We start from the raw sequence: 17,961 nt of genomic DNA on the forward strand, positions 1-17,961 counted from the left end.
CTACTAGTCTTGAAGAAAATAAACTCGCATACAAGGCAGCAAGCAGGAAGCCCCAGAAAGTTCCTTTGAGGAAAATTGAAATTTTTTTAATAGCTTCATTTTAGCATATACAACTTCAAACACTAAATAAAAACACATATAACTGTGATACTCACACCATCGTCTCATCTCAAAACATTTCCAAAACAAGTGAGTACGCAACCAACAATGGGAAGAAAAGTTAGTTCTGGTCACCTTCAGTTCTGCCATGCAACTCCAGTTATGCCTTCTGACTGACCTGATTGGTTCATGTTAACAACCTCCAATGCCAGTGACAAAAGCTGATTTTTCTTGTGTAACACTGACAAGCTGACCCATCAATTGAAAAGCTGACTGTCAGGCACGAAAAGCTGACCGTTAGCATGCATGCATGTTTGAGGCAAGATTTATGAATGTTTGCTGCAATTACTGTGATCTTTGAAGTCTGTGAACTGTAATGAGGAGGGGAATGAAAAAGTTTCTTTAGTGAAGGGCACAAAGTCTGGACAGATGCTTTATACCACTACTGCTTTTTTTTCTTGATGGCCAAATTTGCTACTTAGTAAGAAAACGTTAGATAAATGTATCCAAAAATTGTTATGTAGTGACTTACTAATGGCCTTAAGGAACTGCGACGGGCAAAACTGAAGATTCTACAAATGCAGAATGTCTTGATTAGTTTTACTTGTTGCTGTAAATGTTATTCCCGGAGACCATATATCCCTTACTTCGTGTTTTGATTTATCAGTTTTCCTGGGGGTCAGATGGCTATTGTATTGCACTTGTTCAGAACCTTGCTTTGATCAGTAGTATTCCCAGCATTCATTATAAGGCGGCCCGTTGGAATATTGTTCCAGTTATAAGGTTACAGGATCTGAGTTTTAACTTGTAATCGTTATGTTTTGTGGTATGTGATATGCACTGTAGCACAAGCTCTATAATAATCACAAAGAAAGTTTTAACTCAAAAGAGCAAATTTTTCCAAAATCTCTGATACTGTTTGATAAAATGCTAATGTGAGAAAAGTTAGTGAAATCTATAAAGAAAAGTTTATGTAAAGTCTAGAGTAAAATGCAGTTAAATTTCGGTCTAAACTCTAGCAGAATCAAAACTCAAAGATCAACTTCATTAGGAAATAATTTCAAACCATTATTTCCAGAGCTGGAATAAAAGCTTCTGATTGATGCACCAGTTATGGTAGATCTTTTAAAATTATTTTCATTTCCTTAAAATCTAGTTAACTTTCTAAGTTTCCTTTGATGCAGATCTATAACAGCCTTTTGTCATTTTCTGTGGAAAAACTAAAATTACCACAGAGTAAGTTTTGTAAGGGAAAAAAAACATTGAAATAAGGCATAATACTGTAGGCATCTTTCCCCAAGGCTGTCCCTCGCTAATTATTTGCAAGCTGTTGGACTCTCTTGTCTAAAGCCTTCTCCTTTGCTTCTTTCTGTAACAGAATGGCTTTGAACCGCACTTCTTCTTTGAGATTGACAGTAACACCAATACCATTAAACGGAGGCCTGGCTCACACAGCAAGGTGACTGAGCAGCTTGTGTGGAGTTTGTGGCTTTGTATAGATTCTTGTATTTTTGCATTCTATGCACGAAATGGTGACTGGGTGTTGTTCCTTTCACCAGACCAGACTTCACAAGTTTTTTTTTGAAAAAGACACTCAGGATAGAATTAGGTTTGTGCTGTTATTTTCACATTTTATATGGGGTCAATAATGTATTGTCTGCCATGTTTTATTATTGATGAGCCATTTAAGAGAGGGACAAATCAGGAAAGTTAAAATGAATACAGAGCTCCCAACATTTAAAGTAAAGGTTAAGCCAAGCTATCTAGTATATATACACAGAATTTGGTGATCTGATATTTTAGGCAGTGCAGTGGGCTGGTGAAAGGTTCTACCCAATCTGCATGTGGAGACTAACTTTTGAATTGCAAGATTATCTTATCTTTTGAACTGCAAGACTATCTTCATCCTTTTTAATCCTATTTTACCCAAACCACCTGATCCTTTTTTTAAAATAAAAAAGAATTATTGAACCAGATGGAAAATTAATGCAGAACTGGAAATTGTAAACCCTTTGATGATTGCGCTAGTACTTTTGTGCCATGTCCAAAGATTCTACATTCTTACAAATTCCCTTCCTGTGCAACCAGTAAAATGTCAGATATGCCCTGGATCAGAATTTTAATTTTCCCACACGTTACAATGTTTTATATATTGTGTTCATTTTCTATAATTCAGAATTCTTAATGTTTTTTAAGGAAAAAAAACAGATTTCCAATAAATCAAAGGATATTTTCAAAATTTTGATAGATTTTCTTTTCATGGCCTAATATAAATAAAGTTTATTTAAATATTTTTTTGTGTTTTGAAATGCAGTCTGCTCTGCCACAAGTGCAGCATTGCAACTTCTACAAAGTATGCTGCTCTAATGTGTGTAAACTGGGATATAGAAGCAGAGGAATTTTTAGGCCTTCCTTTTATCGTAGATTAATCCTGCTTCCCCATCTTCCCATCAGACAATAACAATTTGCATGCATTAGCTGTGAGAAATTTTATTATAAAATATTGAACCATAGAGCAAGTCTTTCCTTGCAATATATATTCTGATTGTATTCTGTATTTTTAATGAGAGTGCCTCTTAAATTATTTTTCATTCTTATGTAGACAATTATTCCATCCCAGATACTGAAAGCTATCCTTTCACCTGTCTCTTATCCTCTCTCCCTTTATCTCTATCGCTAATGTAGAAAAACTCTTCATGCTGACTAGGAGACCCTAACGGTACGTGTTGCTCATAGAAAATGCAGACATTCCCTGGCCCAAGAACTATGTTTTAACCCGAGTGTGAAACAAGCTCACTTGAGAAAAGGGAAATCAGAGCTCCACATTTATGCTTAATTATGTAAAATATAAGACCGGTACAGCCAAATCAGTAATTGGCATTGCCAGATTTGAACTATAAAAAAAACTTCTGCAATAATCATGCACACAAAAAAATTGTTGTATTACTGTCAAATCTCTGTGGGTGCAAAATTCAGTGTCAACTGAAGTGAAAAATTTGGATCACTCATTTGGTAAAGGGCACAGCAACTACTCTTCATTTCCAAAGTAAATTGTGCACTAACAAATACCTTGTAACATTATGAACATGGACCCCTTACCCTCACTACCATTATTTGGGTAGTAAAACTTACACAGGAGAGATTCAAAGATAACCAAAGTTCTGCTAAATGAATTTGAACAGACATCGTGGAGATCATTCACAAAGAAAACTTGCATTTGATTTCATTGGAATGTAAATGATGGAAAACTGAGCATCCTTGTCCCGGTACGGATTCAGTTTGCAATGAAATGCAGCCATACAACTTTGGTAATTTGCAAAGCTCAGAAAGTACGATATTTTAAAGTGTGCCTGTTTCCTTCTCTGGTCACAACAGACCCTCTTATGGTCTCACTAAACAAATGTGTTTAGCTATCCACAGTTACTTCTATGCAGTTATAAATAAATATATATGTTTTTTAAAAAACTTAACTGCTGACATGGCATGTTGTATAAAATAGACTTGAACTCCTGCAGTATAAAGAGTTAGAAATATTCTCAAAATGCATTGTTTGTGTTTTAAAAAGAACAAACTTACATTCTTGGAATTGGAGTTTAAAAGTTATCCTTGGAAAAGGCCAAATTCTTGGGTCTGATGAGCAAGTATATGCTGATCTATGATATTTGTGTTGTATGTGGAGAACAGCAGCCTGCTAACTACCTATGTCATTGTAGGTTTTTCTGCAACTTGGGTTCAACTGCTTCAGCTCAGAAAATAGGTCAGAACTGAAAACTTATTAGCTGGAATATCTTGCTGCAGCTCTGGTTGACAAAAGTGTGCCTACATGGTGGCAGAAAAAACTGCCATAGTCAGTTCCCCACAGTGATAGTGTTGTGCCCAGTTGTCAGTCGTCAAGTTGCATTGTTAGTTATTAAGTAAGCAGCTCCTCGTAGTTTTGGGTTGATGAGTGATTCTGAGAGAAAAAGGGCATGAATGGGAAATATAGTGATGGATGCCAGAGTTGGGTTTCAAAAATCTAGATTGTAGGAGGAAGGAAGCAATGATCGAGCTAATGAGTTCCACACTTTTGAGGCCAAAAGAATGAGTTAGAGAAGATATGATGAGTCTTGCTTTCAACACGCTGCAGTCTACTTGTAATAAAGTATTGAGCATCATTGAAACACTTGCCATCCAACCTGACTCGTGCCTGGGTGCATGAGCTTGTTTTCTGATCAAAGAAAGTTCTGAAATTAACAATACTCTAGCAATGCAGAATGTCAGTACCTTGCTGTACTTTATTCAATTCCATCATGATTATAGTAGTGTTGTGATATAGGGGAACATTATCAAATGCACATGCCTATTTTGTGCATGTCTGCTCATGCCTTGAATTTAGGAAAATGTGTGCTATTCCATTCATTTCTCCATTTGAGATAGAACATTAGCATACAATTATGTGAGGGAATGTTTTTCTGTTCAGTGTTTGTAGAAAAATCATAAACGAGTTCTTCATATACCTATTTATGATTTTGGTATAAATCATCCAAAAAACGCAGTTCCTTAATCTTCCCTTCCTTCTACAGGCTTTTGAAACCGAAGTTTGCTGTTGTCTAAGCATAGCTTCCTGATTTATTTCATCTTCTCCCCTGCTTCTTTCAACTATGGTGTCTTATTCTACACTTGGCCCTTCACTTCAGCTTCCATTGTCATTTTACTGCTGATTGGTGTCATTTGCTTGTTATGGAGCATGTTGACATCCAATTTTCTCCACTATTGTAAGGAACCCTAGCTAACAGATTGTTAGAACTAAAATTCCAAATATGGCAGAAGGTTTGCATGTCAGATAATCCAGAAACTCAGACCTGTGACCACAAGGATGTCATGCAGCTGTCTGAATGAGGATTCTACCCAGGTGACATGATTGCAGTATAATGTGATAAATTTGTTTTGTCTGTCAGAAACGTTTTACCATTCAGAACTTTCCCTGTCTAAATAGTCAAGCAATAATTTTTTTTAATGGATGTATGATGGATTACTCTTGAAACAATCTCTGGGAAAAATTAAGAGGACAATTAAGTGTTTATAAAAGAAGTTCCAAGGTGTTGGTTGCTGCACATGTGATCAGTAATGAACAGAGCCACGGAGTGGGAAAATACATAATTGATCTCACGCTGTGCTTTGTTCGCAGTCTAAGCCACAATGAATGGTGGCCGCAACATCGTCTAGGAAGAGGTAGCAGAAAAATCTTACTAGGACATTATCACTTGTCTCCTGGCCCACAGCCAGAGGACATTGACAAAGGTCTGGAAGTAGAGTACCCACTTGCCATCTTAGTGGGAGATGTTAAGACCTAAGTAGGATCAAGAAATAATGGGGAAAATAGCAAGTTGCATATGTATGATTGGAGGGTACATCTCAACAAAAATTAACAAAGAAGCTCTAGGGACTCTTGTAAGTTTTATGAAGCACAATTTCAAATAGCATTGCAGCAGTTTAATATTAAACATGTGTATCTGTGTATTTCTTAAGATAAATATTCACAATTCCATTATTTGGCCAACCTATTTAAGTGCTAGTTAAACAAGCTGTGAAGATTGGAATAAGCCATGTTGATCCAAAAAGATCATCTAACGAAGACATCTTCACCTGGTCCAAAGAAGATAGTATGGAACACCACCAGACCTTTATCCTCCTGTTGAGATGATGATCCGGATTCTTTCCCCTCAGTCTGGTTCAGTAATAACTGAAGTCGAATACATTTTAAAGTTCAGCACAACTTTAATAGCAGGGTTCTTAGTCTGCAGCATTGATTTGGACTCCTGATAGAGTCCCTCTATGCTGGCAGAGCAAGAACAAAAACATACAGAAATCCACACGTTTTTATACAGATGAATAGGGTTGGAACATACTTAACGAGGGTCAACACCAATCATAAGCCGGGCATAGGTTGCCATGCGAGGTTACATTATTTCAGGCCAATCATAGATCGTCCATGTGCTGATCATGCTGCTGTTAGACATCAAAGGGGATAACTTCCTCACTTTCCAACTTGGAATGTTCTTCCCTGTTCCTTCTGTTCCTTATCTCCCAACCTGGAATGTCTTTCAACTTTGGCTAAGCTCGTTACCTATATTGATCTGCCATAAACATGGAGACATTCAGTCCAGTCCTTGAATCACATCAAAGACCTATCATTGATAAGACAATGCAGACCTGCTGACTACGCAAACATATGGCCCAGCAGGAGGCCAGGCCATCTGTACCAATCTCAGTTACTAACTAATTAACCCTTTCTAACCATTTTGCATTCTGCTTCTTTGCCACGTAGACATTTTAATATTTTACTGAAAACTGACCACGTAGGGATTCTCATTCCCCCCTTTTATCATTTTATGATAACCAATTATTACGGTGCTCACTGGTTCTGCAGCGCAGCAACATTTAAGTAAGCAATAAACTATAAGAATTATAACAATGAATATGACTAGCCCTTGAACTAGAGAAGTCCCAATAGAACACAGACATGTTTCATCAATACGCCTTTGTACTCTTATCTGTTCTCAGGAACAGACTCCTTCTAAACATCTCTCAAGTAAGCTGCGAATGTCCTTGGTCAGCTAAACCTATTCATGTTAATTTGAAAAGGCTAACATAGTCAAATATCCCATGGTGCTTTATATTTTGTTTCCAGCCTAACTAGACTGAATGGTACCTTTCAGACCATTTTACACCTGTGAATTGGTGCCCTCCCCATTATATCCCTTAATCCAAATTCTCCCTACAGTATCCCATTAGATGCTGTACCTCATCTTAACCAGGTTCCCTTCGTGTTGGCCACCAGTCCGGGTGGAAGAGAGGCAGAGCATCTGATAATCCTATCAAACTATAATTGTCTTCCCTTTTACATGCACCTTACCCCAGCGGGTGCTACTCCCAGTACCATTAAGATGTGTTCTTAGTTGAAACCACAGAGACAATGGGGACATTCTCACCCAGGCTCTGTTTTACTATCTTTGCCAAACCCTTCATCCTCTACTTACATTTATTACATGCAATGAAAATCAAGAAGCACATTACAACAAACTGCACTACGACTAATACATATGAAACTAATCTAATCCAAAGATGGATCTGTATATTCAGTCCCAAATTCCAGGGGTCATTTCACCAGGTGGTGACTTTAATTTGGTCAATGTCATGCTTAATGTTGTTATTGTCCTGTTGTAGGTTATAATAAACCTTCTGGGAGAGGCGTATCTCCATTCGCAATACTTCCAAGTATTTAGGCAACAGGGGTGTCAGATACCCAAATGTGTCCTGATATTCTTTTAAGTCGTTTCTGACATTCTCAGAAACTTGTACGGTGGTGAGGTTACGCCGGTGTATCTCTACCAGTTCCTCGGGTCCAATCCGAACCAGGACTTCAGAAATGGAGTAGAATTCTGGACTTAAAATATCACAAGTTAGATTGGCATATTTAAACGTTTTCAAATTAGTTGTAACACAGTATTCGCCCTCTCCGGCATATACCACTTAAGTGGGTTTTAGATCCGCCTCTAGGGCCTCCATGGTACAGTTAATATCCCGATTGGTACCGGTATTATTAAACCCACACTGTGCTTCTAGGCTGTGTCCAACACTATGTGGACACACAGTGACAGCATGTCTAGTAACACATCCCTTTAATTTTGTTCCAGCCAATCAGCTTAAATCTACGTCCTCTAGTTCTTGAACCCTCTGCTTGGGGAAACAGGTACTTCCTGTCTACTTTATCTGGGCCCCTCATAATCTTGTAATTTTGTATCCATCGTGCGGATATCTTCTAAATATTGTTTCTCCCAATTTTATTGTTAACTGATGGGAACCTAACCCTGAATTTTGGAAATCCAAATTACTGTGTCCCTCTTTACTTTAATTTCAGTCCTTTTGATTGATACCAGTGTTTCCTGACTCTTTCATTAATTAGTTGGTTTCTCTATGGACCATGTGTCAGTGCCTTGTTTAAAAGGATTTCTCACTCGCCTGGACCACATTAACCATTTTCCTGTTGTGCTGTTGTCAAGTAACTGAGCCTGTCTGAGACTCATTCTTCACTGTATCTTCTTCATGTATCTCCGCATACTAGCAGCATCTCATAGGAATGAGCTTAGTGTTCTTGGATATTAACTTTCTGCTGGCCAGTCTCTTCTTCCTCATGGTATTTCCGAACATTTTCCATGGCACACATCATATGTCCTGTAGGATTCAGTCCTGTAAAAGCAACTGGTTTGTTTAAAGAGTGGTTGCAATAGCTCACCAGGCCATAGGCCTTTGTAATCATGTTCTTCATCCTGGTCTCCGTTTCAGATGATGGCAACATACATTTGTATCTTTTATGTCCACTGTAGCCATTCTTAGGTTTGCAGGTTATCTTATCAAAAAGATCAGGGGTGTCTAGAGTGCTTATCTCCCCCTGCATGGTCCCGATGTCAGGGTAGTGGCCAGGCTTTTGAGTGTAGTTTTCTCATTATTCATTATAGGCAAGGACACAAATATCTCCACGAGAAAGCTATCAATTTACTATTCTCAACTACACTTTCCTGACTTCCACTAGATTGTATATTTCTGCCAGATTGATTTTTTATCATGCCCAATTCAATGACTTTAGAGAAATTCCCATATCTCCCCACCTCGAGCATTCTGTCTCGGAAGACAACAAATAGGTTAAAACAAAACAAATCAAAATGTTTGCAAAAGAAGAGAATCAGGTTGATATCACCACGCTGTGACATTTGGTATCCGCTGATGTCTGCAGCTAAAGTCTTAAATCTTTAACACCACTGGATCGTTTCCTGCACCAAATTTCTCCAGCAAAGGTTGCACCGTAACTTTGTAACTACTCTTGGTAATCCTGCACCATCAACACTCACGTGGTCCCAAAAAAAAACCAGGGTCACCTGTTTTAAAAGAAACACAGAAAATCCATTGCGGCTCTTCTTGAGAGCCCAAGTGATTAATTTGTCAAATCTTCATTTATTATTTATTTATCCAAAGGAATAATCCCTATACCCGAAACAAATTTAGAAAACAAAACAGGAGAGAGAATTTGCCTAGTTCCACTCTCTCTGAAGCACGCAGCCTGTCTGAAATAAACACTGTCTCTCCCACATACAGATGTACGCAGGGCTGCAGACTGGAATTTCTAACTCCAAGTCCTGATCTCTGTGTTTTCAAGATGTAACCACATTAAGCAGATATCATTAGCAGCCGCCTGCTAAGATACGTTATATTCTCTTTTATTAATTTATTAATGGTTTGGGCATGTGTTTCTAGCACTGTAGCTATCCTTTGCAAATATATGGTCAGCATTTGATCCTCAGACAATTCCTTATCTGTATTTTCATTTATCTTTTAATATATCTTTAATGCGAGACCCTAAATCTCTGACCTTTTGATCTAATGTTGTCAAATCAATGGTGTTAACAACTGAGGCAAAGGCAGTTGCTATATCACTTATCACAGATCTTTACGTCTCCATATTTGCCTATCTCTTTTTACGATGTCCACCTCCATTCCATGTCGCTCTTTGTTTTAACACTTGAGTTAGGAGGTGTTGATCTAATTGTTGAGTTTTCTTAGCATTCTCAATGCGAGTTATATAATTTGTCAGGGAAGGTCTCCCCTCTTTGGTCAGATCTTGTATTCTACTATTAATTTCAAATAAAATTGAACAGCCCCAGAACTTGTCAAAACTTCCTTATCATACTGTGGCAGGGTAAAACTGATAGGTGTTTAGTACCCTGTGTCAGTACATAGCTCAAGTAATGGACTTCCAATTGTCTAACCTATGCTTCCTTTTCATATGATTTGTTTTACATTCCTTTCTTATCAATTTTTCACTGTAGCGTGAAAACTTATATCTCAGTCAATTGTAGCCTTTGGCATTTCCGAGTGATTGGGACAATTTTACTAATATAACCTATACCAATTATTACCTCATGTTCACCTGTGTAATGGTTAGCCTCAGACAGTTCTCAACCGACTGGGTCATTTCTATCTGTTTGAACTGCTCTTGGCATGACAGTCTGGCTTCTTGGGATGGAAGGGGTTAATATTAACTTGCTCTTGTGGTAGGAGTAACTTGATCCTTCTCCCTTTTGAGATTAAGTTCCCACCTTCAAAATTTCACTTCACACAGGTTTGACTGATTTGTTTACTTCTCACATTTGTGGATGGCTTTATACTATATTTTTGCACACTATTTTTTACATACTTTTAGTGGATGTGATTATAATCAACGCTCCGAGCTGTTCCAGCTTTCCGACTTTTCCTATCACAGTGATACCAGATAGTTTTTTAATGTATCCCGTTAATTTTTAACCTCTTTTTAAACCACAGCCAATCACAAAATAAACATTCAAAATGCCAATTTTTTGAAGATCCCATGTCTGGAATTTAACATGCCCACACTTTATAAGAACCAGAATTTAATAGGTCACTTAACCTCAATAACTCCAATTTTAATTCGGCAGTATCAGAATTAAACACACGACAAGACAGATACATGACACAAAGGAAGAAAACACGTAAGACACAGGAAGAAGGGGGCGTGGCCCACAACACCGACAAAAAAACACTGATCAAAGACAGGCTTTTTAAAGGGACAGTACACTTAAACAACAAAACCTTTCTTTTTCGGGTCTCTGTCTTTTAAACATTTGTCTAGTCACTTAATTCTATCCATTTTTTTTACAGTACTGTCTCCATAAAGCAATTAGTTCTTTGGCTGTGGTACCTCTGTTATTTTTCCAAATTAATTCCTGAGCCTTTTTTTCGGCATCTAAGTCTTTATCAATAGTTCCTGTTTATATCCAATCATCAGGAACTTAAACCCTGACTACCCTCAGTGATATTAACCACTGACCTACCGCTTACAAGTTATTCCCTCAGTGATATTCGACCACTGACCTCCTCCTGCTATTTCTGTGTATTCGCCAGACTGACCTGAATCTTGTAAGGACACCACACGAGTGTTAGCGATTGGACGATTCGTCGTCAGACTGACGGATTGGAGGAAAACCGACATAGTAAATTAAGACTACTTACATCGGGGCGCCATTTCCTTCCTCCGTGTCTGAGACAATCCGCCTCTTACTCCGCGAACTCTCGGTGAACGACCGTTAAGATCCCACCGCTGCCACCAAATGATGATCCGGATTCTTTCCCCTCAGTCTGGTTCAGTAATAACTGAAGTCGAATACATTTTAAAGTTCAGCACAACTTTAATAGCAGGGTTCTTAGTCTGCAGCATTGATTTGGACTCCTGATAGAGTCCCTCTATGCTGGCAGAGCAAGAACAAAAACATACAGAAATCCACACGTTTTTATACAGATGAATAGGGTTGGAACATACTTAACGAGGGTCAACACCAATCATAAGCCGGGCATAGGTTGCCATGCGAGGTTACATTATTTCAGGCCAATCATAGATCGTCCATGTGCTGATCATGCTGCTGTTAGACATCAAAGGGGATAACTTCCTCACTTTCCAACTTGGAATGTTCTTCCCTGTTCCTTCTGTTCCTTATCTCCCAACCTGGATGGCTAAGCTCGTTACCTATATTGATCTGCCATAAACATGGAGACATTCAGACCAGTCCTTGAATCACATCAAAGACCTATCATTGATAAGACAATGCAGACCTGCTGACTACGCAAACATATGGCCCAGCAGGAGGCCAGGCCATCTGTACCAATCTCAGTTACTAACTAATTAACCCTTTCTAACCATTTTGCATTCTGCTTCTTTGCCACGTAGACATTTTAATATTTTACTGAAAACTGACCACGTAGGGATTCTCAGAGAGACTTCTGGATTAGAGCTTGTTTCTGAGCCTTGAAGATACCTTAAGGGCATTTCATCCATCACTGCTGCCTTTCAAACCTTGTCTTAACATGGGCTTTTTTTTCTGTTTCTCTTGTTAATCTTTATTTTTTCACCAATCACCATCAGATACATAAGAATTCCTTCTTTGATCCAGCCTTATGCCACTGCCTTTAGACCTATCCAGGTATCTTCATTTCATTCTCATAACAAAGTGATACGTGGCCATTGCAAGATTCATATAATTGTTTACTGTGGACTCTAATATTGTATTAAATCTACTTTTGAAAGATATATTAAGTAGATTTATTAAAAATAATTGAAATGTTATAAAATAAAATGGAAATATCCATTCAAGAAAATAAAGAATCCTGTACTTAGGAGCTGAATAAGTGAGATTCCCCTTGAGATTTAAGTAAACATGTGCATTATGTGGGAGAATATGGAGCTGTACAAACCAAAGATCCCTGGTCTTTGCTGTTAGTCGATCTCAGTCGAGAAACATTTTGGGATGCCACAATTTCTTCAATTCTTAAAGTAGTGGACAGGGGAATGTCAATGGATGTTATTTATATGTACTTCCAGAAGGTATTTGATAAAGTCCCACATAAGAGACTTAGCTAAGATAGAAGCCCATGGAATAGAGGGAAAAGTACAGACATGGTTAGGAAGTTGGCTGAGCGAAAGGCGACAGAGTAGGGATAATGGGTAGGTACTCACATTGGCAGGATGTGACTAGTGGAGTCCCGCAGGGATCTGTCTTGGGGCCTCAATTGTTCACAATATTTATTAACGACTTAGATGAAGGCATAGAAAGTCTCCTATCTAAGTTTGCCGATGACACAAAGATTGGTGGCATTGTAAGCAGTGTAGATGAAAACATAAAATTACAAAGGGATATTGATAGATTAGGTGAATGGGTAAAACTGTGGCAAATGTGAGGTCATCCATTTTGGATCAAAAAAGGATAGAACAGGGTACTTTCTAAATGGTAAAAAGTTAAAAACAGTGGATGTCCAAAGGGACTTAGGGGTTCAGGTACATAGATCATTGACGTGTCATGAACAGGTACAGAAAATAATCAATAAGGCTAATGGAATGCTGGCCTTTATATCTAGAGGACTAGAGTACAAGGGGGCAGAAGTTATGCTGCAGCTATACAAAACCCTGGTTTGACCGTACCTGGAGTACTGTGAGCAGATCTGGGCACCGCACCTTCGGAAGGACATATTGGCCTTGGAGGGAGTGCAGCGTAGGTTCATTAGAATGATACCAGGACTTCAAGGGTTAAGTTACGAGGAGAGATTACACAAATTGGGGTTGTATTGTCTAGAGTTTTGAAGGTTAAGGGGTGATCTGATCGAAGTTTATAAGATATTAAGGGGAACAGATAGGGTGGATAGAGAGAAATTATTTCTGCTGGTTGGGGATTTTGGGAGTAGGGGGCACAGTCTAAAAATTAGAGCCAGACCTTTCAGGAGTGAGAGAAAACATTTCTACGCACAAAAGGTGGTAAAAGTTTGGAACTCTCTTCCGCAAACGGCAATTGATACGAGCTCAATTGCTAAATTTAAATGTGAGATAGATAGCTTTTTGGCAACCAAAGGTATATGGAGTTAGATCACAGATCAGCCATGATCTTATCAAATGGCGGAGCAGGCACGAGGGGCTGAATAGCCTACTCCTGTTCCTATGTTTCCTAATTTCGGGCAGTGGGGGATAGCTGGTAAGGAATGGTGCCTTTGGAGCTTACCACGATATGGGTTAGTGCTTTCAGATGCATTTTCTCTATTCTTAAGGTGCTAATGCTGCAGTGTGGTTCTATAAGCACAGGTAGTCCCTTAATACCTCAACTAAGCGCCCATTCTTCGTGTGCGAGCCTGTACAGTGATTCTCATTAGATTGTTTAACTGGAGGGTATCTTAACAGAGCCCTGATCTGCCCTCACCCACCAGCCATGTGTGCCTGTTTCCCAGCAGGAGTCATTGGATAGCACTTGCAAGTGGGAACTCTGGCTGATCTTTTTCTCCCTCCTGTCCAGGTTGCTCAGCACAAACTGGGGATCAAACTTGAGACCTGTCTGGTATGGATGGCTTACCACTACCCCACTGAGGGCATCTGCTTTAAAGGATTATGATGTACAATACTACAAGTAGATTTTGCTATATAGTAGAGTAATTTCAACACTTCGATCACAAAATGATCAGTGTTCTTTCAATGACTTACCAAGAGTACAGTCTACTTGTTATTAAAGTCCTTGTGTAATGAAACTAGTAGAACTGAGTTGGTTACAAACTAATTAGATTGGATTGGACTTTCAGTCAGTTCATATATATAGATTAGCTTTGATTTTATTTAGGAAGTAAGTGAGATGAAACCAGCCTCGTTATTCAGGCCCCCCTCCAGACTGACTACCCTGTATTACCTCAGTTGTGTTACCAGTAACCTGCACAGATCAAAGGTACACTTGAGTTTTCCTAACTTGAATTAACCATAATATTTAACTGGATCAAAAATTGTTACAAAGTGAATTGATTTGGATCCCCTGTTTACAATTTCATCCACTACTTTGGTCTGAAGGAATGACAAAGGTGATAATGTGCATTGAAGAGGAAGCTAGATGCATTACAGAAAGGCTGTACACCTATGCTCTTTTTTTAGAAGCAAGCTGAATTTAGTACAGCGAGAGCTTGCTCCACAATCTTTTTATTTCTAATCCCTCAGAGCAGTTTATCTGCTACTGTAAAAGATCTTGATCTTCTTTCTCATAGAATGAAGAAAGACCACCTGCTACACAGAGTGCCTCTAATACCCAATCATCTGTCCATATAGGTAAGAAAAAAACAATTATAAAAACCATTTTACTGTTACTCGGTCTATATATGTAATGTTTGTGTATTTTGTGTTTTCTCCATTTTATGGCAAGTGAAACATTTACCTCCTATTTAGTGATAGTGTTAAGCAATATTGCTATCTTGATACAAGGAACAACATCAGTAAATCTTGATACAAGGAACAACATTCATCTATGTGATAGATAATACTGCAGAATTCAATCAAGTTAGTTAACAAAAATATGATCAGGGGTGTCTTATAAAATGTGCAGTGGGTCTGATATGACACATGTTGGTAAAGCTCTGAACCCCCTCCAATACCCTGTTTAAACACCTCTGCTGTTGGCATTTCCACAACACCTAGTTAAACTCCTTCAGATAGAAGACTGGTGATCCATTGATGTGAGAGTCTACTATTTTAAATTTTCCCTGATGGCTCCTATTAAATGGAACGATGTGACCCATACAGATGGAGTTCCATCCTTGATCTGTGTTAAGTTAGCAGATCTTAGCTGGGCCTAAGTTGGTGTACCACAATTTGTCTCCATATCACTTGGCTTAAAGGAGGGCCGAACCAGTCCTACTCTTGCGAAGTATCCTGCACTCCCTGATTATGTTATCATCCCTCCTCTCCCCAGTTAAATAACCTGCACAGCTCACTGTCTTGGCTCACCATTGGAAAAGAGCCACTTAGTGATCTGGTGGAGGTCTGTTGGTGCCTATGGGAACAGTACGACAGCAGGAGTCACTGCCTTCAGGGTAGAAGAGAAAGAAAAAATGCTGCTACTTTTAAGTCTGGGTTCCAAATAGCTGCAGGCTTTACATAATCTTGGTGTATATAACCTATTTAACAAAACAATCCCCTATTTTATACTCAACCCTCCTTATGATGTACATAAAAAGAATAAAACTTACAAATGCTGGAAATACAAACTAAAAATAGTAAGTGCTAGAAATACACAACAGGTTTGTCAGCATTTGGGGGGAAAAAATAGCATTTTGGATACAGACCCTTTGTGTGAAAGAAAAGAGTATTAGTTGTGAAACCTGAACTATGTGCTCACCATTTTAAAAACTCCAGAGTCCTGGCTAGGGGGTAACAGAGGAGGAGGAGGCAGAAGAAGTCCCACCTAGAGAGATAAGATCAATTGTGTGTAAGAACAGATTACCACAGGAACATTAAAACCAACCCTAATGCACCAAACCATTTATCACCTAACTTAATGTTGCAGTGTTACTGTATTATGTTAGTTTGGTATTTACCCATTTTAATATTTGTTTTCTCATTTCCATCTCTATTTCTTGCTTCCACTGATTGTTGATTAAACTCTATTTCTGAATCTTATCAAATTCTGCTGCTTCTTATACTGTCTCTGGCTGTAGTCCAGCCTGCCCCTCCTTATCCTGGTTCTTCTCCCCACTCTTACAAACAGCCCACACACGCTTACCGGCCTGAGAACTTCCTCTTGAGAGCAGCCATGAGAGATGAGATAAAGAAAGGTAGGTTTGACATGAAAGTGGATTTTATGTAACCCAAGTGTGTCATAAGAACCAGGGGTTGATCAGTGACTTGTCACTAAATTTGACTGACTCTTTGTTTGTTTCTATACAGGTGTGTAATATTTAGATTATATTACCAGCATGTAACATTTGCTTTAACAAGAGATGATACTCAAAACAAGCAAGCTTCTTTAGGAAAAATGAGAGGAAGGCAGAAAGAAACAGTGTTAAAAAGAAAATGGTATGATATAAATCAAGTACAAACTTGGATCAGGTGTTGAATAAATAGTCACTTCTGGAAGAGGATCTTGAAGCAGAAATGGATTTTGAAGTGCCTCCAGGAGAGAAAAAATTGAAAAAGAAAAAAAAATCAGCCAAGTTGTGCTTTATTCAGGGCATAACTTTCTTTTCTAATTGGCCCTTAATTTCTTGTTATGATGCCATGAATAGAGTAGCTCTCAGCTGATTTGTAGAGATACAAAAAAACTACAATGTATCTTGAGGCCAGAAATTATTCAGTCCCATTCAAGCTTAAAGAGCAAGTTTGACCAAAAAAATTGTATAAGAAAGGACAAATGATATTGATGTAAATTAGGAATGTTACTGTGGTAATTTGTTCTTATGCACAATTGATCTTCTGTCTCTCTAGGTGGGACTTCTTCTGCCTCCTCCTCTGTTACCCCTAGCCAGGATTCAGGAGACCCCTTGATATTGCATAACCAAAAGCAATATGACGATGAACAGAGAGCGATACAACAGCTACGGAAGGTAATCAATTGCTCAGCAGAACAGGAGCACATTGCTCAAAACTGCAGTAAATAAAACCCACGGATAATGCATTAATGTGCTAATTATAGATTGATTCCAATTGGCACTTATTTACCAGGAAATATAGCTGTCTTGTTCATCCACTTTCTTGTCATCTGTTCCTTCTGTTTCCCATCGCCCCCCCTCCCCCCCAAAAAAAACTTAGTGTTATTTTGTGTATAACTAGCTTGATCATAAAAGCACTAAGCATTAGAGCTCAAGCTATAATCTGTTATTGCGCTAAGGCTAGCTTTATTAGAAAAGCCTGGAGATTTTGTTTTAATAATTAACACTTTTACATCCCTACCCCATTATCTGTTTTATCCCACAGGGACCTCCATACAAGCAGTTTTCTTTTAATTCTTCCCTTCCCCCTTCCTTCATGCCACCCAATCCATTCCACTGATTTTTTTTTTTTTATTTTGCTTTTTTGTTGGTGAATGTCGTACTTATTGGGATGGGGAATGGAATGCTTTCCATTTCAGGCACCTAGTATCAGCACTCCCCATGTCAAGTATAACACAGTTAGATGTAGGGTAAAGCTCTCACTGATTTGTGCCTCAGCCTCAGAAGAGCACACCTATTTCCCACATCAACCATCTTGAGTGAAATTGCCAACTTGCTGCCAATCAGTGACAAATTAGTCTGGTTTTGTGCTGTGGTCACATATCCACTAGGAACTGGCCCAAACTCATTAAAATATAACCCTTACACTATGTGATAGCAGACTAAAATTACTTTACCCCATTAGCCTGTGTTGGATTCAAGTGCAGGTACCAGAACTGAGAGGTCAGTGTCTGCTCCATTCCATCACCCAGCTCTCCCCTCCATGGTTAATAAAATGATTTGTTAATGATCAAATAGTTGTATGTTTCTCTC

At 38.6% G+C, this 17,961-nt stretch overlaps 2 protein-coding genes across 9 annotated transcripts in view; both read left to right on the forward strand.

The window, feature by feature from the left end:
* The window catches only part of rpl35a (ribosomal protein L35a), a 290,790-nt gene that overhangs the window by 215,906 nt on the left and 56,923 nt on the right, over positions 1 to 17,961 (forward strand). The window lies entirely within an intron of this gene.
* The window catches only part of lrch3 (leucine-rich repeats and calponin homology (CH) domain containing 3), a 124,492-nt gene that overhangs the window by 90,840 nt on the left and 15,691 nt on the right, over positions 1 to 17,961 (forward strand). For 3 of the 8 annotated variants that reach the window (XM_067995170.1, XM_067995173.1, XM_067995175.1), the window contains 3 exons: positions 14,713 to 14,773; positions 16,159 to 16,275; positions 16,925 to 17,043. In XM_067995170.1, coding sequence (XP_067851271.1) covers positions 14,713 to 14,773; positions 16,159 to 16,275; positions 16,925 to 17,043 — 297 coding nt within the window. Of the gene's footprint in view, positions 1 to 1,477; positions 1,559 to 14,712; positions 14,774 to 16,158; positions 16,276 to 16,924; positions 17,044 to 17,961 lie in introns of all 8 variants that reach the window. The other 5 variants (XM_067995171.1, XM_067995169.1, XM_067995174.1 and 2 more) reach the window with 3 other exon arrangements.

Source organism: Heptranchias perlo, chromosome 13 (genome assembly GCF_035084215.1).
Source record: "Heptranchias perlo isolate sHepPer1 chromosome 13, sHepPer1.hap1, whole genome shotgun sequence".
Lineage (NCBI taxonomy): Eukaryota > Metazoa > Chordata > Chondrichthyes > Hexanchiformes > Hexanchidae > Heptranchias > Heptranchias perlo.